Genomic DNA, 23,442 nt, shown 5'->3' with positions numbered 1-23,442 from the left:
TTGACAACTGTTTAGTTCGTCTGGCCGGTTCCAAAAATTAACTTACTTAATTTTTCTATCAATTTCTCCCTTTTTGATTATTTAGAATAAATATTCAAAAATTGTAATGTGTGGCCGGTTTAAAATTAATCTACTTAATTTTTCTATCAATAACTAAGCCTTCAACACACGGCTGTATCCTTTGCAACTTTCCCCCTTTTTAGCAACCTCTTATTTTTTTCTTCTTTGACCTATGGCGCTTCTTTTTTCTTCTCACGGTTGTGTAGACATCATTATCTTTTATTTTTGCACCGTTATCCCCTTAAAACACCCATTCATCCTATAAAAAAAAAGTTTTGTTAAAAAAAACAAACAAGCAATTTTATTTTTAATTATTCTTATTTCTAAGAAACAATTCTAATTAAAAAAAATGCTAACTGACTTATAAAAAAATTGCAAAAACTAATCTAACAACTAATTTTATCGACAACTAATCTAGCAAATTAAGAAAACTAATCTAACTGATGAAAATAAAATCTACCTAACAAACTTTTATAAAAACGTGAATATATATTTTGTAAAACATTATATTTTTTTTATAAATACCCAAGGTAATTAATTAAATAAAACCTTAAATATTCTAAGTATAATAACTTCCCTAAGTGTTATAACATAGACAAATTACAACCTTAACTTATTAAGAATTCAAAATCAATTATTTTCAAAAACTCAATTGTTCTAAAAATTAATCGTCTTTAAAATAAATCGTGCAATGAGCCCGTGAATGAATTCGAGAAATTTGTATAGGCTCGGATTTATTAAATACATAAACTATAAAATTAGGAGTGAAAAATGAGTATCTACAGACCTAGCTAAAGGATAATAGGTAGTGGGATTAAGTGGGTATTTAAGAAAATCTAAATGACGATTCAATCGGGAATTCTAAGTATAAAGTTAAGGTAGTGACTAAAGGGTTTACACAAAGAAAATGTATTATCTACAACAAAATCTTCTTCCCTATGGTGAAATATGCTTTTATTATAGTCTTGTTGTCTTTAAGTTATTTGAAAGGATTAGAGCTTGAGAAAACAAATGTCAAAATTTCTTTCTTGCATGGAGAGCTAAAAGAAACCATTTATATGAGGCAACCTAAGGGTTCCATCAAGAAAGGTGATGAGAACAAGATATGTCTTATAAATAAATCTTTGTATGGGCTTAAACAATTACCTAGGTAGTGGCATAAAAGATTTGATATCTTCATGGTAAGAATTCATCCAAGAAAAGTAATTATGATTGTTGTGTATACATGAAAGATGTTAAGCATGTGAAAGATGAGAAAGTTGCACACAAAATCTTTTTTTTATTATATGTGGTTGATATGTTAATTGCTAGAAAAGTCATGAAAGTTATTGATGATCTTAAGAGGTTACTAAAAAAAGAATTTGATATTAAGATTTAGGGAAGACTAGGAAGCTATTGGGAACTGAAATCAAGAGAGACATAGGAAAAGCTTGTTGCATATTGGAAAACTTAATTACATGCAAAATGTGGTGTATAAATATTCCATGTCTCATTACAAAGGAGTGACTATTCCATTGGAACCTCACTTCAAGTTACCAAGTGATGATTCCCTAATAATGAAGACGAGGAGAAAAAAATGAATAACACACCTTATGCTAGTGTCACGGGGTCCTTAATACATGGAATGGTTTGTACTAGGCCAGACCTTGGCCACTCATCGAGTTTGGTAGCAAGGTTCATGTTAGATCTTGGTAGAACATGTTGTAAAGAGATAAAGTGGATCCTAAGATAAGTTTATAATTCTACTAAATTTGGTTTAATTTATGGTAGAGATATGACCATTAATTCTTTGTGTTTAGTTGACTATGTTGATAGTGATTATGCTGGTAATTTTGATAAGAGGAGATCAATTACATGATATATATTTAAGCTTGGAGGATGTTCAAGTTGGAAATCAAAATTTCAATCCATTGTGGCTCTTTCTACAATCGAGGTAAATTATGTGGCACTTGGAGAGGCTTTGAAGGACGCCATATGGTTGAAGGGATTTATGGAAAAACTTGTTAATTGTGAGGTGGAGGCCACTATCTTTAGAGGCAATCAAAGTGAATTGCAATAGAGTAATAATCTATTACACCATGAGAAAACGAAACATATAGCTATCAAATTCCATTTTGTGAGGGATTTGTTAGAGAATGACATTGTCAAGGTAAATAAGGTTGCAAATGAGGTGAATAAAAGTGACTTCTTGATGAAGATGGTTCTAAGGACCAAGAATGAGACATGTATGAAGATTTCCAACATGGAAACATGTTAGGATCCCGAGGATTAATTGTCCTAAGTGAAAAATACCAAGGTAGATGGCGTATTAACTATGTCACATATGTATCCCGATTATTGATTTTGATTGGCGAATAAAAATGTAACTGCAAAGTCATTGATCTAAGTAGTGACCCTTGTCTTGAAAATGAAATCAATGGAGCCTGAGAGAAAGCATAGTAGCTGGAAAAAATAAAGAAGAAGAAGAAGACAAGTTTATTTGAGTTCATCTTTGCCTAACCAAAGTTGAAAGTGACTTTTGAAAAATTCTAGATTAAGCAATTGTTAAAAAAGAAAATTAATTCTAAGTGTTGGGAATGATTAATTACAAAGATTTTCCAATAAATATTCGGTTTTGACTCATCCCAAAACTTTTAAAAATAATTCTAAGTGTTGTGGAGGATTAATTCCAAAGGTTTTCTTATAAACCTTCAGTTTTGACTCAGGTTCAAAACCGAAAGTTAAATGAAAATCTTCGGTTTATGAAGGATTAATTCCGAAGGTTTTCATATAACTTTCAGTAATGACCTATTTAAATAAAAAACCCTACTTCTTCTCTTCTTCTTTCCACCATTTCTCTTTCCCCCTCTCCATCTCTTCCCGATTTCTCTTCCGCCCGCGCTGCCTCCACCTTTTTCTTCTCTCTTCTTCTTCTCTTCTCCTTCCACCCGCGCCGACGCCCTCGAAGGAACCACCTTCGTCTCGCCTTCAATTGTCGCCGCCGCCAATTCAAGGTTAGATTTTATTTTATTTGGTTATGTTATATGGTTAGATTTATATTTTTTATTGGTTAGTTTTAGGTTAGATTTAGGTTAGTTTATATTATATTTTGTTTGATATATGTTATATATTAGGTTAGATTTTGTTAAATATATGTATGATTTTGTTTGATATATGTTTGGATTAGGTTATAATTTGGTTATGTTAGATTATTTGTTTGGTAATTATATGGTTAGATTTATATTTGTTATTGTTTAGTTTTAGGTTAGATTTAGGTTAGTTTAGATTATATTTTGTTTGTTAAATATATGTATGATTTTGTTTGATATATGTTTGGATTAGGTTATAATATGTTTGATATATTTTGGATTAGGTTATTGTGTTTGATTTAAGTTATATTATATTTGAATTAAGGTTATTTCGTTTGATTAGTATGGTTTATGTTAAATTTGGTTTGATATATATTATTTTGATTCATGTTAGATTAGGTTTATTAATGTTATATGTATTGTGGTTAGATTCATAAATTTATTGATAAGATCGGCGTAATCGATAGAGACAGCAGTCTGGCTATTGACGAAGGCTTCGGAAATACAGTTTGATAGAAATCTTGTTAAGGATTTAAATCACTTTCTTTTATTCACAAACCCTTGCAAACTCTTAAACGATTCAAGTGCAGAAACGTTTGCTCAGATTTGAAGCTAAGAACCAAAGAATGATAAGATGACAAAATGAAATTCACACAGTAGTTTGTTTATGGATGTTCTGAGCAAAACTCTTCTACGTCACCCCTTCTTCCAACCACTAGAAGGATTCATTATAAGTTTCGTAGAATCAAATACAGTTGCACGACTAACTCACTATTGAACATAACAGACTATGTTCAATTTACAATATATTGAAGTATATCACTTAGCTAAACAATGCTTTGATTCTAACTCTCTCTTGATAAAAATACAGTAAAGCAAGAAAATAACTCTTTCGTATATCAGATTGTATGATTCTCTGAGTATCGATAGATTGATGATTCATTTTTTGTCCTTGAAGATCTTTAAATAGAGACCGGGTACCAACGGTCGAATCTTGTATAATGACACGTGGCTAACTTCCATTGGAACGCCTCCATAGTACACAACAAACTCTAAGCACCAGGATCGTGGCCGTACCAATCTGGTAGTGCGCCAAATATTCTTCTAGGATATTCCTGCAAAAAACAAGTAGTGGGAAGAATATTTGCTTGCGTGGCATTAATCAATTGGTTGCAACTGGCTGTCGTACTGATCTTCAATGAAAAGTGGAGCAGGAGTAGCATACAGCTAGTTGATCTTGGGTAGATGGATGCTAGCTTCAAACAACTGCTTAAGCATGACATTAGACGTTTTTCACTTAGACTGACAAGTTTAATGAAATAAGACACCTACGTCTAATAGCAGGATCCATTAGACCACCTAGTCTAATGGGATTAGACAACACGTCTAATTACGCATCCTTTCAGACTAATCTGAAGGAGTTTGACTGCACGTCTAACTCTCATCTATTAGACGACACGTCTAACTACGGTTCCATTCAGACTAATCTGAAGGAGTTAGACTGCACGTCTAAATTTCATCTGTTAGACTGCACGTCTAACTACAGTTCCCTTCAGACTAATCTGAAGGAGTTAGACTACACGTCTAACTTTCATCTGTTAGACTGTACGTCTAACTACGTATCTGTTAGACTGCACGTCTAACTACGTTTGTTAGACTGCACGTCTAACTACGTTTGTTAGACTGCACGTCTAACTACGTCTGTTAGACTGCACGTCTAACTACGTATCTGTTAGACTGCACGTCTAACTTTCATCTGTTATATTGCACGTCTAACTACGTATCTGTTATACTGCACATCTAACTACGTCTGTTAGACTGCACGTCTAACTACGTATCTGTTAGACTGCAAGTCTAAATACGTATCTGTTAGACTGCACGTCTAACTACGTATTTGTTATACTTCACGTCTAACTACGTCTATTAGACTACACGTCTAACTACGTATCCATTAAAGTGTACGTCTAACTACGTATCTGTTAGACTGCACGTCTAACTACGTATCTGTTAGATTACACATCTAACTACGTCTGTTAGACTGCACGTCTAACTACGCATCTGTTAGACTACACATCTAACTACGTATCTGTTAAACTGAACGTCTAACTATGTATCCGTTAGAATGCAAGTCTAACTACGTATCTATTAGACTGCACATCTAACTACATCTATTAGACTACACGTCTAACTACATCTATTAGACTACACGTCTAACTCAATGCATTTAATGGCCAATCAATCTAATGAACCTCATTCAGACTTAGTCTAATATAACATGTTTTCAATACACCTGCACCAAAAACGATTAGATGGCTTAAATTAAGTTTTATACACACTCATCATCAAAATTCCAATGGTTAGAATATTTTGACCCTTAGTCAAAATAATTTGACCCAACATTTATTAAAGAAATACTTTCAGGATGAGTAATTGGAAGCGTATTCAGAAAACACCGGAGAAACTCCCCTCGTCATTCCAGAACTTGCTCGCCCAATCAAGTTATGACCCAGGGTCTGTCGCGGCGGACCCAATGACTACTGTGAATGTTAAACATGAGGAGGATGCGAGACAAATAGCATTGGCATTGGAGCAAATTCAATTGAGGGATACAGAAAGAGATCAATTGTTTAATGGAATTAAAGAGGACAGGGAACAAATGGGCACAAAAATTGGTGAATCTTGAACAAGTTGATTTCTTCAGGAGGGAGAATCAACTACCCCTCCTCCCCCACATCTACTAAGTATATTAAAGTGTTTGAATAATTATTTATAATTGTTTTCGTTCGACTGATAACATGTTTGTGATAATTTGGTAAGTTTTGACATTTGTTTAGAATTATGAATTATAATTATGTTTTGGTTTATTAATGTGGTTTATGAATGTTTTTCTATATGATTGTTTGCCTTTATTTGAGAAATTTATTGAACATTTTTTTATTACACCTTTGTCAAAAAATGGGGAAAATAGGGTAATTGCGAAGGTTATTTAAAGAACCCTCGGTTTTAACTTTCCAGAATTAGTAATTGCGGAAGTTTGTTTGAAAACTCTTGTTTTTGACGAAAGGGTAATTGCGAAAGTTTATTGGAAAACTTTTGCTTTTGACCCTTCCTTAAAAAAATATGAAAAATTTCTAAGTGTTGGGAAGGGTAATTGCGAAAGTTTATTGGAAAATTTTCACTTTTGACCCTTCCTTAAAAAAATCTGAAATTTTTTTAAGTGTTGGGAAGGGTTAATTGCAAAAGTTTTCCAATAAACTTTCATTTTTGACCCTTCCTTACAAAAATGTGAAAATTTTCTAAGTGTTGGGAAGGGGTTATTACAAACGTTTTTCAATAAACTTTCGCTTTTGACCCTTCCTTAAAAAAATCTGAAAATTTTCTTAGTGTTGGGAAGGGGTAATTGCGAATGTTTTCCAATAAACATTCCCTTTTGACCCTTCCTTAAAAAAATCTGAAAATTTTCTAAGTGTTGGGAATGCGTAATTGCGAAAGTTTATTGGAAAACATTTGCTTTTGACCCTTCCTTAAAAAAATCTGAAAACTTTCTAAGTGTTGGGAAGGGGTAATTGCGAAAGTTTTCCAATAAACTTTCGATTTTCACCCTTCCTTAAAAAAATCTAAATTTTTTCTAAGTGTTGGGAAGGGGTAATTGCGAAAGTTTTCCAATAAAGTTTCGCTTCTGACCCTTCCTTAAAAAAATCTGAAAATTTTCTAAATGTTGGGAAGGGGTAATTGCGAAAGTTTTCCAATAAACTTTCGTTTTTGACCCTTTCTTAAGCGAATCTTAAAATTTTCTATGTGTTTGAAAAGGTTAATTGCGAAAGTTTTCCAATAAACTTTAGCTTTTGACCATTCCTTAAAAACATTCCGTTTAAGGTTAGGACCGAAAGATATTTGATAATCTCTCAATTTTGAATGTAGGTACCGAAAGTTAAAAAAATTAACTTTTGGTATTCATTCCCTATTTTATTTGATTTTTTGCATTTTTTTTGCAATTTTTTGTCTAAACTATTTAATCACATCAAGTGTGTTATATTTTAAGAATGAACATTGTGTTTAATATTATAAATGTATATGATTGTATTTTATAATATAAATAAGTATATATGTATGTTTGTGTTTGATGATAATAAGGTTATGTGTAAAGTTTGATTGTAATGATGTATTGAGATTGTGTAAATGTTTTAAGGATATCAAATGTGTTAAAATAATGTTTTTCAAAGTTATTATAAGATGAAAACCAATTAATTTAACAATTTATGAAGTGGTAATACCGAAAGTTAATGGTATAACTTTCAGAAATAACCATCAAAACCGAAAGTTAATGGTATAACTTTCGGTATTGACACGACATAATTTGTTAATTTAATTGTCATTTCACTTTCTAATATAGACTCCTAACTAAGCTAATCAAGTGTGTGTTATTTTTTAAGAATTCATATTGTGTTTAATGTTAAAATGTATATGATTGTGTTTGATTATATAAAGAAGTGTATATGTATGTTTATGTTTGATTATCCTATGAATGTGTGTAATGTTGGATCATATGGATTATGTAATATTTTAAGATATCAAATGTTTAAAATTAATTTTGTTCAAGGTTATTAGAAATTGAGAAACCAATTAATTTAACAAATAATGAAGTGGTAATACCGAAAGTTAATGGTATAACTTTCAGAATTAACCATCAAAACCTAGAGATATACACAAATTTCTCGGTTTTATCTATTTAAATGTTATCTAAAACCGAGATATATACACAAATCTCTCGGTTTTAACTATTTAAATTTTTTCTAAAAATGAGAGATATACACAAATCTCTCGGAATTAAGGAAATGATAAAAAACCGAGAGTTATATGAAAACTCTCGGAATTAAGTAATATCAAAACCGAGAGTTATATGAACTCTCAGAATTAACCTGTTTAATTAAAAAAACATTTCTTCCCTGATTCCTTTCGTGCTTTCTCTCCTCTCTTCCTCCCCGACCACGCCTATGCCTTCAAGACTCCGCCTTCAAGAAGTTGTCGCCTTCTAGACGACGCCGATTCAAGACAACCGCGCATCCGCCTTCAAGATGACGTCGCACCGCGTCTCCGTCTATTGAAGATCCAAATCGCCGCACCGCCACCTCTACTGGTTGAAGACACCGTTGTCGCGCCTCAGCCTCCGCCGGTTGAAGACATCGTTGCCGCGCCTCAGCCTCCGCCTGCAGCTGTCTCGCCATCGCTCCTCCACCTTCAGCCTCCTCCAATGTTAGTTTTTTAGGTTTTTTGATTAGGTTATAATTATATTAATTAATTTTATGGTAGAATTATGTTGAATTAGATGAATATATGTTTGATTTAGGTTAGATTATATATGATTTATGTTTGATTTAGGTTAGATTAGGTATGAGTTATGTTTGATTTAGGTTAGATTATATATGATTTATGTTTGATTTAGGTTAGATTATATATGATTTATGTTTGATTTAGGTTAGATTAGATATGATTTAGGTTTGATTTATGTTAGATTAAGTATGATTTATGTTTGATTTAGGTTAGATTGAGTATGTTTTATGTTTGATTTAGGTTAGATGTTATATATTTAGGTTAATTAATGTTAGATTAGGTTATGTTGATTCCTGTTAGATTATGTTATATATAATATATATTTAGGTTGATTTTGTTAGATAATGTTAGATTAGGTATAATATTGTTTGATTAGGTATATGTTTATGTTCATTTTGTTGGATTCATGTTAGATTTTGTTTATTATTGTTTGATTAATAGGTATATGTTTATGTTGATTTTGTTGGATTCATGTTAGATTAATGTATAATTGGTGTGATTGATGTTTCATTATGTTTGATTAATGTTAAAAAGTGGTTTATATTGAGTTTGATTTAAGTTATATTTTGATTAAAATTATGGATATTTGGTTAGATTTATGGTTATTAGGTTTGGATTATGATTTGGTTAAGATTATGTAAGATAAATGTAAGCCTGATTAATTTAGATAAAGTTAAATAAATAATAATGCGGGTTGTTTTCCATCTTATTAGAAAGATGGAAGTACCCAATAAAACTTGGATGACCTTACGTCGAGATCATCTAGATTACGAGGAAGGTGTTGACAAATTCTCGAGTTTGTAGTTAGAAGTACAAGACGACAAACAGTGAAATGTCTTTGCGTGAAATGCTTGAACACGAAGTTTATGGAAATAGACAATGTGAAGACTCACATCATCATTTATGGAATAAATGTTTATTATGAGTTCTGGTATTGTCATGGAGAAAAGAAAGTTACTACTAACGTGGTTAATGATGATGATGATGGTGCCGATGATGATGACGATGACTTGGATGATGATGATGATGATGATGATGATGATGGTCAATTAGAGGATGTTGTGTCGGAATTTAACGACCCTAGAACATAGATGAATAATACAGTTAATGAAGAGGTCAATGAAGAACGTTATATGCACAATTTTATAAACGATATGTTCTCCAATGTTAATGATGGCCCGAACAACCATGAACCAGTCGAAGATGCACAGAGTTTATAAATTGCTTGATGATTCCAAATGGCCATTGTATGAAGGTGCTCGAATAACGAAATCATCAGCACTACTAAAACTACTTCACATAAAGAATGGAGGTCAATGGACAAATTCTTCGTTCGATATGTTGTTGCGTCTACTTAAAGATGACATATTACCGATGGACGCTCAATTGTCAAACTCCTACTACGAATGTAAAAAATTCATTACAGATATCAGGTTAAAGTATGAGAAGATAGACGCATGTAAGAACAATTGTATGATATTTTGGAAGGACGAAAAAATGTAGAGTCTTGCAGAGTTTGCGGCCTTTCAAGATGGAAAGTCAACCAAACAAGTGGGGTAGTTCGAAAGAAGAAAAATGGGAAGTTCATTCCAACTAAGGTGTTAAGATATTTCCCTCTAATACCAAGACTACAAAGACTATACGTGTTCTCAAAAACGGCTCCGATAATGAGATGGCATAAGGAAGGAAGAGTTGATAGTGATACGTCGAGACATCCGACTGATTCATTAACTTGGAAAACGTTTGATGAAAATTATAAAGATTTCACGTCAGAATCTCGAAACGTAATTCTGGGTTTATCAAGCGATGGGTTTCAACCATTTGCAAATGGGAAAAAGTCATACAATGTTTGGCTGGTTATTCTCATTCTTTATAATGTGTCACCCACTACTTGCATGGATTCTAGCAATTTTATTTTATCTATATTAATTCCAGGTCCAAAGAGTCTGAGAGTTGCAATTGACATAATTCTCCAGCCATTGATCGACAAGTTGACTGAACTGTGGCAAACTAGTGTGAGAACATTTGATGCACACACCTCGCAATACTTGAACATGCGAGCGTCGTTGATGTGGACCATTAACGACTTTCCCGCGTACGCGAATTTATCAAACTGGAGTACGAAAGGGAAATTCGTTTGTCCTTGTTATAACAACGACACAATATCTCTTCGATTAGTTAATGGTTCCAAACAGTGTTACATGGGTCACAAACCCTTCATTCCACCAAAGCACAAATATAGAAGGGATAAAGAGTCGTTTGATTGTCAAACAGATTACAGAGAGCCCTCTAAATTGTTAACGAGGCAAGAAAGTTACGAGTAAGCACGGGACCTAGAAGACACAATTCTTACTACGAATCAGATAAAAAAACCAAGATATATCATGAAACGCGGAGAAACAATTGGAAAAAACTTAGCATTTTCTTCCATTTGCCTTATTGGAAATCACTATTATTGAGACATAATCTGGATGCTATGCATATTGAGAAAAATATTTGTGATAGCGTGTTGGGAACAATAATGAATGTGAAAGAGAAGACTAAGGATGGTCCTAAAGCTCATAAAGACTTACAACTCTTAGGCATAAAACAATGGTTACATCCTATAAATTATGAAGGAGTGGTTCATTATCCAGAAGCGCCTTTCACTTTGACCTTCGATCATAAAAAACGTCTTTATAAATTCTTGAAAGATCTTAAGTTGCCTGATGGTTTTTGCTCAAATATCGGAGGTTGTGTAAATTTGGAAGAGAAAAAGATTGCGAGATTAAAAAGTCATGATTGTCACATTTTATTAGAATATCTTATTCCTTTAGCAACCCGTAGATTACTTCCAGATAATGTGTATGATGTTTTAGTAAGTTTGTCTTGGTTCTTTCGGTTGTTGTGCTTCAAAGAGTTGATTGCAGCGGACCTCGAACAATTGTACATGGATATTATATTGACACTTTGCAAATTTGAAATGATTTTTCCACTATCAATATTTGACATCATGATGCATCTCCCGGTTCACTTGTCATTTGAGGTTTTGCTTGGGAGACCTGTCCAATATCGATGGATGTATCCGTTTGAACATTACATGGGTACAATGAAAAAATATTTGCGGAATAAAAACCACCCTGAAGCCTCAATAAGCGAGAGTTATTTGTTAAATGAGAGTATTAGTTTATGTGCCAGGTATATGGAGGAAGAAGACCAAGAAAATGCAACAACTGAAATCTCGGGCATTTCAATATTTTCATCATTGGAAGATCTATCCAACAAAAAAACATACAACTTGGATTATAGCGATCGAGTGACATCTCATACATACATTTTGAAAAATTGTCCCGAAGTAGAACCCTTTTACATGTAAGATTCAATATTTAGTTGTTATAGTACGTCTTATTAATTAGCATTAAAGAATATGCTATTTAATATTTGATCTATTTACAGTGATTATATGCAGTATTGAAATAACAATGAGTCCCGTGGAGAAACGTATGCCACATATTTCAAGCATAGAGTGAGTGGATTCAAAACTATATATAATAACTTTATATTTATTTTAACGACTAAATTTCGGGAATGTATATATATAGGTCGCTCAATTAGCAGAAAATAACGACATATCAAGAGACCTCAAGATCTTAGGTGAAGGTCCAAGTATGTAATCGTGTATGTATGTTTGGTGTAAAGTAAACGGATACAAATTCTGTACAGAAAAATACGACGAAGGTTTCACCACTCAAAATAGTGGAGTGGTTGTTGAAGGGTACAACGAGTCAGATATTATGTCATACTACGGAGTTTTAACGAATATAACCAAAGTACAATATTTTTCTCACAAACGAGATGTCTTATTCAAGTGTAAGTGGTTTGATACACACTCAGGGGAACTAGGAGTGAAAGTGGATAAATATGGCTTCGTAAGTATAAATGTAAATCGAATTTTGAAAACCCAAAGTCAGGACCCGTATATATTGGCGAGTCAAGAAAAAGAAATATTCTACGCCCCTGATATGTCAGCACGACAAGGTTGGAAGATTGTGAAAAAAATAAATCCGCGATTTACGAATATATAGTTCAAATTAATTAGGTAGATTTTATGTTTTTACTTTATATTCATTCTTATTACTACTTTATTTCAATTATTCTCCAATTTATTATTGGTATGCATTAAGGATGTCTGAAAGTCCAAAAACTATTTGTAAGAGTATGAGGAAAACATCCACCAAACTGTCTAGGCCATACCAAAACCTACTTATACAGTCAGAAAACCTAAGGCTCCGAGAAGAATCTTCTAGATCTAGAGATGCACCAATAGTTGAGAACCCGTTAGCTATTGCTCCCCCAACACGTGATATACATGACGAGGATATTAAAGTTAAGGTTAAAGAGTTTATTGAGAGTACGTTTGCATTAGTGGGGGATGAAGAGGAGGACCACGAGGACGCTCACGGGGAGGATGACGAGGAGGATCATGAGCACCGTTCACTCCCGACCTATCATCGATAGGTAACATGTTTACACTTAGTTATTGTTTGCATTGATTTACATCTAATTATGAATTTGATAATTTTGAAGAATCTTCTGCCCGCAAGAGACTGGGGAAGAACAAGATATTGCGCTATCTAAGAGGCCACAGGGACAAAGATTGCTTTGACTTTTAGAGAGGTAGATGGGAGGTCTGGCGGTGTCGGTGGTGGAAGAATATTGTGGTCTAGACATTTGGGGTCGGTTGTGTGGGACCCTTCAACCGTCTCACAACGTCTCATAAAGTGGAGGGCATTAAGTGCTGACCAATTGGATTCATTTTGGATTGCTATGAAGATAATAATTACTTAATTATACATTAATCATTCAATATTTTTTATAACATTTGAATGATTTATTTTCAGGATCCGTTCGAGTGTACTGATGGTTCTATTGATCAATATCAAAGGTCCGGATTGGCACACGCCAAACAGATATGGGATAGATGGTGCTCAGATTTGAACAGTGATTATATCCGCATTCATCAAGGAGACGAGGCGGCGGTACTGGCCAATCCTCCACGAGACTACGATCGAGATGATTGGGAGTTTGTGTGTCGAAACCATTACTTCACAAAAAAATTTAAGGTACGGTTTCATAATTCAAATAAAATTTGATATCAATTATTCTAACTTCATTTTTTATTTCAAATACAGCAAAACAGTCGTACCAATGTTGTTAAAAAAAAATAAGCTGAAATTCCCACATCATACTAGAAGTAGATCGTTTACTCAAGTGGAGGAAGAGTTGGTATGTACATTATTTTTAATAACTTAATATATAAAGAATGTTATTAATTTTATAAATCATTTATTTCAACCGACGCTTGAAATGGGACGGACCCCCTTCGTGATTGAAGTATTCAAAAGGACCCGTACCACAAAACCAATGAAAGAAAACCTAACCCCCATCCTGGATGAACGAGCGCAAGAGAAAATTGTAATTTAATTGAATTTAAATAAATTACATAAAGCTAGCTTATTATTATATAAATGAAAACTATTTCAAATGTGCAGGTTGAGATGGAGGAGGTAAGAAGCAATGAACCAAATATATCTGACTTCGTCTTGACGGAGAGAGTGTTCGGACGCCAAAAGCATGGGGGAGTGATCGGTATGGGATCAGGCGTCCGACCCACACATTTTCAAGAGGATCGTCCTATTTTATACATTTTGGTTGCGCACAAAACAGGTTTTGGTTGCGCACAAAACAAACGACCTATTTTATACATGTTGTAGGGAAAAACCGAAAGTTAAATGGAAAGTTTTCGGTTTTTCTTGAAATGGAAAACCAAGAGTTCTCCATATTATCTCGGGTTTATTTGAAAAGGAAAAAATCGAGAGTTATATGGAAAGCTTTCGGTTTTTCTTGAAAGGGAAAATTTGAAAGTTTTTCATATATATCTCGGGTTTATTAGAAAAGGAAAAACCGAGAGTTGTATGGAAATTATTCGGTTTTTCTTGAAATGGAAAAACCGAGAGTTAATTGGAAAGCTTTCGGTTTTTCTTGAAAGGGAAAAACTGAGAGATTTCCATATACCTCTCGGATTTTTATGAAAAGGAAAAACTTAAAGTTAATTGAAAAGTTTCGGTTTTTAGCTTTCGGTTTTCTTCAAAAGAAAAAACCAAAAGTTTTCTAATTAACTCTCGGTTTTTCTCTCGGGTATCTAAACCGAAAAATCTACGATATCTCTTGGTAAAACCCAATTAAATTTACAAAAAGTGTCAAGATATAGGGTCATTATTGAGAGTTTTTACTCTCGGTTTTGACCCTTTTTTCACCAGTGTTTATTGTCATCTCCCATGTTTGAATCAATTTTAGGAAGTGAGACAATTTTTCTCATTCACATGCTTCAAGTTTAAACTTTGATCCTTTCATCGAGTTTTTTTTTCTAAACAATCATGAAAATATAAAAAACGAGGTAGAGGGATATCCTTTGATTGAACTGAGAATAAATTGTAGGGTACATTTTGAGACATTAGTTAAAAAGAACACATTGTCTTGATTCTAACACATTTTCGAATATCCATTTTCTTTTTTTCTTAGGGTGATCTTGACACATTTCTTCATATTTTTTTCAAGCGAATAATTACTATGTATTGGAGACTAGTAAAGGCAATTGGAGTACAGTGTTTTTGTATTTTCAAACTGGTTATTTCTCACCTTGTTTGATAATGCATTATTTGAAAAATAAATCACATGAATTTCAACTTTTATTTATTGAAAATTAAATTATTTAAGATTAATTTGATTAATTTTTTTTTGGTAAAATTACGTTTAATTAAGTTATACTGTAAAGTAAATGTGTAACTTATTTAAAATTTTATTTTATTAAAATCAAAAAAAATATAAAATACATATTTAAAAAATATATAATATTCATTTTTTATCTTAAAAATTATTCTCTCTCACGTCTACTTTAATAATTATTAAAATAATTAATTCACTTTTTTATTTGAATAACTATTAAAATAATTATAAAGAGTGATTATGATAATCACAAAATAATATTAAAAAAACAAAAAAATAAAAGAACTCCTTATTTCATTTAGTATATATATATGTACATTTGGTAATTGAGAGGCTAAATCACAGACATAGCCATGGCAGCTTCACTGACACTTTTCCTTCTTCCCCTTTTTCTCTCTCCTTTCACATCCAAATCCCTCGCCACCACCGCCGGAAAATGCGACGGCGTCTTCTCCGACCACCGCTCATCCCTCCAAATCCTCCACATCAACAGCCCCTGCTCCCCTTTCCGTTCTACACAACCACTCTCATGGGAACAAACCGTACATGAATCCCAATCCAAAGACCATGCAAGATTTCAGTACCTATCCAGCCTCGTCGCCGGCAGATCCATTGCTCCCATTTCTTCCGGTCAGATCCTCAAGACCTCAAATTACCTTGTTAGAGTCAAAGTTGGGACGCCGCCGCAGGATTTCTTGATGACCGTTGATACCAGCAATGACGCTGCTTGGGTTCCATGCGACGGTTGCAACGGTTGCTCCTCCGCCGTCTTCGCGTCGGAAAAATCCACCTCTTTCTCCCCTGTCGCCTGCAATGCTGTTCAATGCAATCAGGTATATATATACATTTACTTCTTACTTTTTTTTTTTTCTTTTTCAAAAAAAGAAAACATGTGTCGGATTATTTGTATCAGGTGCCGAACCCGGTCTGCGACGGTGGCTCATGCGGCTTCAACACGACATACGGAGGCTCAACAATAGCAGCAAGTCTCTCAAAAGACACTTTCCGGCTAGCGGCCGATGACATTCCCGACTATACATTCGGCTGCATCGAGAAAGTGACCGGCGCCTCCTTCCCACCTCAGGGACTATTAGGGCTTGGCCGTGGCCCTCTCTCTCTTCTTTCTCAAACCCAAAACCTTTACCAATCCACATTCTCATATTGCTTACCCAGCTATAAAGCTTTACACTTTTCCGGTTCACTCAAACTCGGACCGGTTGCCCAACCAAAGAGAATCAAATACACTCCCCTCCTCAGAAACCCTAAAAGACCATCTTTATACTATGTCAATTTGTTATCAATTAAGGTCGGCAAGAGAATCGTTGATATTCCTCCATCCGCATTCGCCTTCAACGCCAACACCGGCGCCGGTACAATTGTGGATTCCGGTAATACATTATAAATAAACATGATTCTTTTTTTAACATTTTTGAAAAGACTTAAGATTAAAATAAAACTGGGTTTTATAATACAGGTACTGTGTATACTAGACTGGTAAAGACGGCGTACGAGGCGGTTAGGAACGAATTCCGGCGAAGAATGGGGACTGCAACAGTTTCGACTCTAGGAGGATTTGATACTTGCTATACTGTTCCGATTACAATACCATCGATCACGTTCATGTTCGACGGAGCTAACGTGACGTTGCCTCAAGATAATTTCCTAATCCACAGCAGCTCGAGCAGCATAACTTGTCTTGCCATGGCGGCGTCGCCGGATAATGTTAATTCTGTACTTAATGTGATTGCTAGCTTCCAACAGCAGAATCATCGTTATCTGTTTGATATTCCTAACAGTCGCCTCGGAATCTCCCGCGAGAGTTGCTCCTAGAGAAGAACAAATAATAATCTATATAAACAAAAATGTTCGCAATAAAATTTTTTGAGCATTTCTATGTTGGATTTTCTTTTTCATTTTTATTTGAATTGTAGTGTTACTACAAGGAGAAATTAATGAATGGATATTGTTGCAAGTGTTGTTATCTTTATTTATTCAGATTATGATTCATAGTTTATATTGTTTTAATTTAGATAGTTAATAAGAGGTATCCTTTAAATTCTTAATTTAAAAAAAAAAAAAAAAACTGCTTTACAAAGTTTGGACTAAAAAATAAACAACTTATCTATTAAAGTGATATTAAACATATGATATCAATAGTTGTTAGCAGCCCAAAGATTTATTATAATTATTAATATATTATGTATTTAAAAACATTAAGTTACATATTATTGTGCATTAAAAATTATCAAAAACTAGTTGATTACAATGCTTAACAATGAATCTAATTGTTCAAGTTGTAATAGAACATTTATTTATTTTATTATTTTTGAAAAATAAATAAATTATCAATAATTAAAATAAGAAGATAAATATCGAAAATTAAATTAAAAAAAAATATCAACAAAATTAAACAACTAAATGAAAATTTAGATATTAAATAATATAATAAATTTGTAATATTTAAAATTTTACTTATCCAAAAACTTATCAGATGAGTCTGTAACGGTGAATGATAAAATTAGTTAAACAAAGATAAAAAAAAAGTAAAGAAGTTAGTGTGTATCAATAATGTATTTTTGGTGTGTGAGGGTGGTTAAAAAGTTAAAATAGGTAAAAAATTTAAATCTATTCAAGATATAGAAGATGAAAATTAAGAGACTTAAGTGAGTTGTTCTTTATTTTTAGTTGTAGAGTGTTCAACAAAATGAGAAGGCACACACCATGAGTTTCTTACGTAATAAATCATATCAGTTTGATGTAAGTCCTTTGGTGAGTATACCCCCAACCTTTGATTGGATGTGGGTATCAAAGTGGGGTGTGCCCCGGAATACCCTGGCATTATAGTAAAATTCCAAGACGGATTCAGGGTAGATAGTTTGCTTGTCATCCAGAAAATACTGGAGGCCAGTATCTTCCAGTTGCTTGATCACCCGATACACCTCATAGTGTTCGGTATCAAAGCAAGATTCAAAATCGACTTGGAGAATGTTTGGGAAGCGAGACATGATTGGGTTGCCTTAGTGAGAGGATGTGTTTTGTTTTGTGAGTGTTTGAGTGAATATGTGCTTCCCTTAAATACTAGTTTAGGGGCTATCCTATTATCCAGGCATTAAATGAGATGATATGTATTAACCGCAGGATAAGAGATTTTGCATGAAATAGGCAGTTTTGCAGTTCTAGGTGTCGGTCATAGGCATGAACTGTGAAAGATATCAAAAGATCTTCACGTCTTTTTAGGCGCGACCTGTTTTACTTTGAAAGGGTAATGTTGCAGAGCAGATATCCTTAACCTCTGATAACTATTCCTCTTCTGTTTGAAATTCAAATAATCTAGGGTAGCTTGCTTCCGAACCGGTCAGGTATCAGTTGTTCATCCCGATGCGGTTATTTGGTGCATGCACCAAGTAGCCGGTCGGTTCACTCTATCTGATGAACTGGGTGGTTCTTCCGCAAACGCCCTGAAGATTCGAAGTTCGACAGCTTAGGAAGAGTTACCGGTTTGTCTGTCTGAACCGATTTCCCTTTAAGCATCCTTAGGAAGGATTTGGCAAATGTCGGTTAAGCCGAGAGTAAGCCTGAATTGAGAAAACTTAGCTTCCTGCAGAGGCTTCGTGAAGATATCGGCTACTTGTTGATCGGTCGATACGTATTCCAACCGGATATGCTTCAGCGTGACATGCTCTCGGATGAAGTGATGCCTGATGTCGATATGCTTGGTTCTGGAGTGCAGAACCGGGTTGTAGGTGATCGCAATGGCACTTGTGTTGTCACAGAAGATCGGTGATTCTTCGGCTATAACACCCAAGTCCCTTAGTTGCTGTTGGATCCAGAGGAGTTGAGAGCAGCAGCTTCCGGCCGCCAAGTATTCAGCCTCCGCGGTTGATGTAGCCACCGATGTCTGTTTCTTGCTGTGCCATGACACCAGTCGGTCACCTAGGAACTGACATGTTCCACTGGTGCTTTTCCCTTCGATCTTGCACCCTGCATAATCTGCGTCTGAGTAGCTTGTTAGATTAAAGGATGAGTCCTTTGGGTACCACAGACCGACATCAGGAGTGCCTTTCAGATACTTCAGTATCCTTTTTGCGGCTGTGTAGTGGGATTGCTTTGGATTTGCTTGGAATCTCCCACACACACCAACTGCAAACAGGATGTCCGGTCTACTCGCTGTCAGGTACAGTAGGGAACCGATCATGCCTCGGTATGCAATTTGATCTACCGATTGACCCTCATCGTCCCTGTCCAGTTTAATTGATGAGCTCATTGGAGTAGCCGCCGAGGAGCAGGTGTCCATCCCGAATTTCTTCAGTAGCTCCTTGGTATATTTAGGTTGACTGATGAATGTTCCTTCCTTGAGTTGTTTAACCTGAAGACCTAGGAAGAAACATAGTTCTCCCATCATACTCATTTCAAACTTGTCAGTCATCATTTTTGAGAATTTTTCACAAAACTTCGGATCGGTGGAACCGAAAATAATATCATCTACATAAATTTGAACAAGTAGGATATGTTCCTTCTTTTCAAACTTAAACAAGGTTTTATCCACCGAACCGATGGTGAAATCATGCTTTAATAGAAATGCGGTTAGGGTATCATACCAGGCTCTAGGTGCTTGCTTTAGACCGTATAAAGCTTTATTTAGCCGGTATACATGGTTTGGAAATGCAGCGTTTTTGAAGCCGGGTGGTTGTTCAACGTACACTTCTTCACGTAGATCACCGTTCAGAAATGCACTTTTAACATCCATTTGAAAAACCTTAAAGTTTTTGAAAGCCGCAAAAGCTAGAAAAATCCTAATGGCTTCTATCCTGGCTACAGGAGCAAATGATTCTTCAAAATCAATGCCTTCTTCCTGTTTGTAGCCTTGAGCCACTAATCTGGCTTTGTTCCTCGTGACCAAACCGTCTTCATTGAGTTTGTTTCTGAATACCCATCTTGTTCCTATGACCGATTGATCTTTCGGTCTGGGAACTAGGTACCAGACTTTACTACTCTCAAACTGGTTTAGCTCTTCTTGCATTCCCAAGATCCAATCCGGATCTGACAATGCTTCATCTATTCTTTTCGGTTCAATCTGGGATATGAAAGCAGAGTTAAAATATCCTTCCAGAAGTTGACTCCTAGTTCGAAAAGGTTCTGAAGGGTCACCTATAATTTGCTCAGGAGGATGTTTACTGTTTCTTCTGAGATTCAGTTCAGGAGTGTCTACCAAGTTACCGTTTGTTTGATCAAGGCTAGACTTGTCGGTAGGCTGAGCGAGATTGTCAGACCGACCGACTCCCTCGGATTGGACCGAAGTGTCAGCTTCCTGTTGTGAAACAGCTTGATCCGGCTGGGTATCAATATTACCCATTTGGTCATGGACAAACCTCCTGAAGACTGGAGTCTCATCTTCACTATCAGAATGAATATCATTATTTTCCAATCTGTTGTGTAGATCAAAGCATGAAGCAGTGTTACTTTCAACTGATTCATCGAAAACAACGTGAATTGTTTCCTCCATGGTTGCAGTTCTATTATTATATACTCTACATGCTTTACTTACTGCCGAGTACCCTAACATGATGCCGGTATCGGTTTTTGCATCAAAAACGGTGAGTTGGGTTTTACCATTTATATGTATATAACACTTACAACCGAAAATCCTGAGGTACTTGAGTTTAGGAACCCTGTTAAAATAAACCTCATACGGTGTTTTGTTGTGAAATCTGTTTATCAAAGACCGGTTTTGTGTATAGCATGCAGTGTTGATAGCCTCAGCCCAAAATTTCTGAGCAATGCCGGAGTCGGCTATCATGGACCGTGCGGCTTCCTTGAGAGTCCGGTTTCTTCTCTCGGCCAAGCCATTTTGTTGAGGAGTCCTAGCACTAGACAACTCGTGTCTAATGCCGGATTCATCAAGATATGCAGTTAATGTACTATTGGTAAATTCAGTACCTCTATCACTTCGAATGCTATTAATGCGAGTTGATTTTTCATTTTGCAGGCGCTTAAGAAGTGTGATCAGGTTTGATACAGTTTCACGTTTAGATGGTAGAAATATTACCCATGTATATCTAGAATAATCATCAATAACTACCATGGTGTAAAGCATGCCTCCTAAACTAACAACCTGAATCGGTCCAAATAAATCCATATGAAGGAGGTCTAAGCATCGGCTAGATTGAATGTTTCATTTACTTTTAAAGGATGACCTAGTTTGTTTACCCATTTGGCATGCTGAACAAACCTTATCCTGGTTAAATACTATATCAGGAATACCTTCAACTAGCTTTTTACCACGAATGTAGTTTAAAGTTTTCATGTTTAGGTGATTTAGTCTTTTGTGCCATAGCCAGGTTTGATCAGTCTTAGCTATCATGCATATAGGATATTCTACTCTGGTTTTCCAGTCTACCTTATAGATGTTACCTATTCTATTTCCGGTTAGTAGTACAATACCCTGAGAATTCTTAACTAAGCATGCATGTTTAAGGAATTCTACAGTATATCCAGCATCACACATTTGACTGATGCTAAGTAGGTTAAAACTTAGGTTTTCAACTAAAAGTACATTATCAATAGTTAGGTTACCATGGACAATCTTACCCTTGCCCACAGTTTTACCTTTTGAGTTGTCACCGAAGGTGATTAGAGCACCGGTTGCTAATCTGATATCGGTTAACAGATTGTTGTTTCCGGTCATGTGCCTGGAGCAACCGCTGTCCAAGAACCATTCGGAGTTTCCTAGCCGTTTCTTTGGATCCTGCAAAATGTACATATTTACAACTGTTTGGTACCCACATTTACTTGGGTCCACATGCGATTAGTCCCTTAGGTATCCAAACCTTGATGAACCGGACAGTCTTCTTTGCTAGGGTTTTAACTGTCCTTTTGGCATTCGGTCTCGTGTATTTCGGTTTTCCATCAAATGTCCTAAATGGTGGTCTTTGGTTCGGTGATCTATGGTTTGACCTACGCGGTTCAGGGAAGTTTTTCTTATATCTGAGGATTTCGGCTTTTCTTTTCTCAGGGTCAAGCCATGAATCGGTTGGACCAACATAATCGTATTTTAGCTTCTCTTCCCTATAGTATGCGGTTTCCTCCTCTTCAGCTGTCCAGGAGCTCTTAAGAAATTTTATAAAGGGAAGGTTTCCTTTTACAAGCCTTGCTTTCTCTATGGGTTTTCGGTCTTTAGAGCTATTTTCGTATCCTAGGCCAAACTTGCAACGAGGATGCCTATAGTGTTTATTCATGTTCTTTACTATATCGCTAGATCTCTTACAGGCGGCCATCTTATATTGAAGTCGGGCATTTTCTTCCTTGGTTAGTTCCCTAGTAGGTTCACTAGATTGTTCGGTCTTAGGATCTAACTCGGTTTCTAGAGTAGGAGTATCATCAGGTTGTATGGCTTCCGGTTTGGTTATAATGGATGCCTCTGGTTCTATTGGAATAGGTATTGTGGGATCGGTTCTAATGTTGAGGTGCTTAGGTAGCATGGTCAGTAGATTCTTATATTCTTCTACCATGTCATTCAATGCTTCATATAACTCGTCTTTAGTAAATTCATCATAGGGGGAATCAAATACCTGTTCCTCATTTGCCATGAGGCACATGAGCTCATCATCGCTGTCACTGCGAGCCCACAAACTTCCACCATCGTCGGCTATTAATGCTTTTGGTACCTCACTTCCTTCACCGGTTTGTTGGTAATTGTTTCTGTCATTTTGATAGTCCGGTTTCTGGGTATCCCTTCTTGGTTTCCTGCATTCCCACTTAAAGTGTCCCAAACAGTTACAGTTGTAGCATCTTACATTGGATTTGTCACCATAGTAGTTGTTCGTTGGTTGGCTTCTTTTCATGAACCTCCCAAATTTCTGTGCGAGCATAGCCATGGCGTCCTCAGTAAACTGTTCGGCTGTTCTGATAGGTACGGGTGCAGGAGCCGGTGTCGGTGTCGGTGCAGGTGCAGGAGCAGGTACGGCCGGTTCTGTAGATGTGATTAGTGCTCTGGTTGATGTTGAGGCCGAGACTTCCTCTTCGGTTCTAGATTTCATTTCGAACTCATATGCCTTGAGATCTTCGAATACATCGTATAGTTTCATCTTACGTAGGCTCTTTGACTCCCTCATTACCATTGTTTTTATGTCCCAAGCACTTGGAAGGGATCTCAAAGCTTTCATAACTACCTCTTTGTTCTCATACTTCTTGCCCAGAGTTGCTAGTTCATCTAACACAC

The 23,442-nt window shown here is 35.4% G+C and overlaps 1 protein-coding gene across 1 annotated transcript; it reads left to right on the top strand.

The window, feature by feature from the left end:
* The first annotated feature begins 15,545 nt into the window (after positions 1-15,545).
* On the top strand, positions 15,546-17,086 carry LOC124922717 (aspartyl protease AED3-like). Its single transcript, XM_047463433.1, has 3 exons — positions 15,546-16,057; positions 16,138-16,612; positions 16,699-17,086. Exons 1-3 carry the CDS (start codon positions 15,578-15,580, stop codon positions 17,052-17,054), a joined length of 1,311 nt encoding a protein of 436 aa, XP_047319389.1. The 5' UTR covers positions 15,546-15,577; the 3' UTR covers positions 17,055-17,086.
* Positions 17,087-23,442: the final 6,356 nt, after the last annotated feature.

Source organism: Impatiens glandulifera, chromosome 1 (genome assembly GCF_907164915.1).
Source record: "Impatiens glandulifera chromosome 1, dImpGla2.1, whole genome shotgun sequence".
Classification (NCBI taxonomy): domain Eukaryota; kingdom Viridiplantae; phylum Streptophyta; class Magnoliopsida; order Ericales; family Balsaminaceae; genus Impatiens; species Impatiens glandulifera.
The sequence above is the reverse complement of the archived record's forward strand: the minus strand, read 5'-3'. Positions and strand labels throughout refer to the sequence as shown.

What these genes read in the sequence shown, in the direction of transcription:
- LOC124922717 (XM_047463433.1), top strand. Translation starts at nt 15,578, where the DNA reads ATGGCAGCTTCACTGACACTTTTCCTTCTTCCCCTTTTTCTCTCTCCT. An exon ending in ATGCTGTTCAATGCAATCAG is followed by an intron (nt 16,058 to 16,137) that starts GTATATATATAC and finishes TATTTGTATCAG; the next exon opens with GTGCCGAACCCGGTCTGCGA. An exon ending in CGGTACAATTGTGGATTCCG is followed by an intron (nt 16,613 to 16,698) that starts GTAATACATTAT and finishes TTTATAATACAG; the next exon opens with GTACTGTGTATACTAGACTG.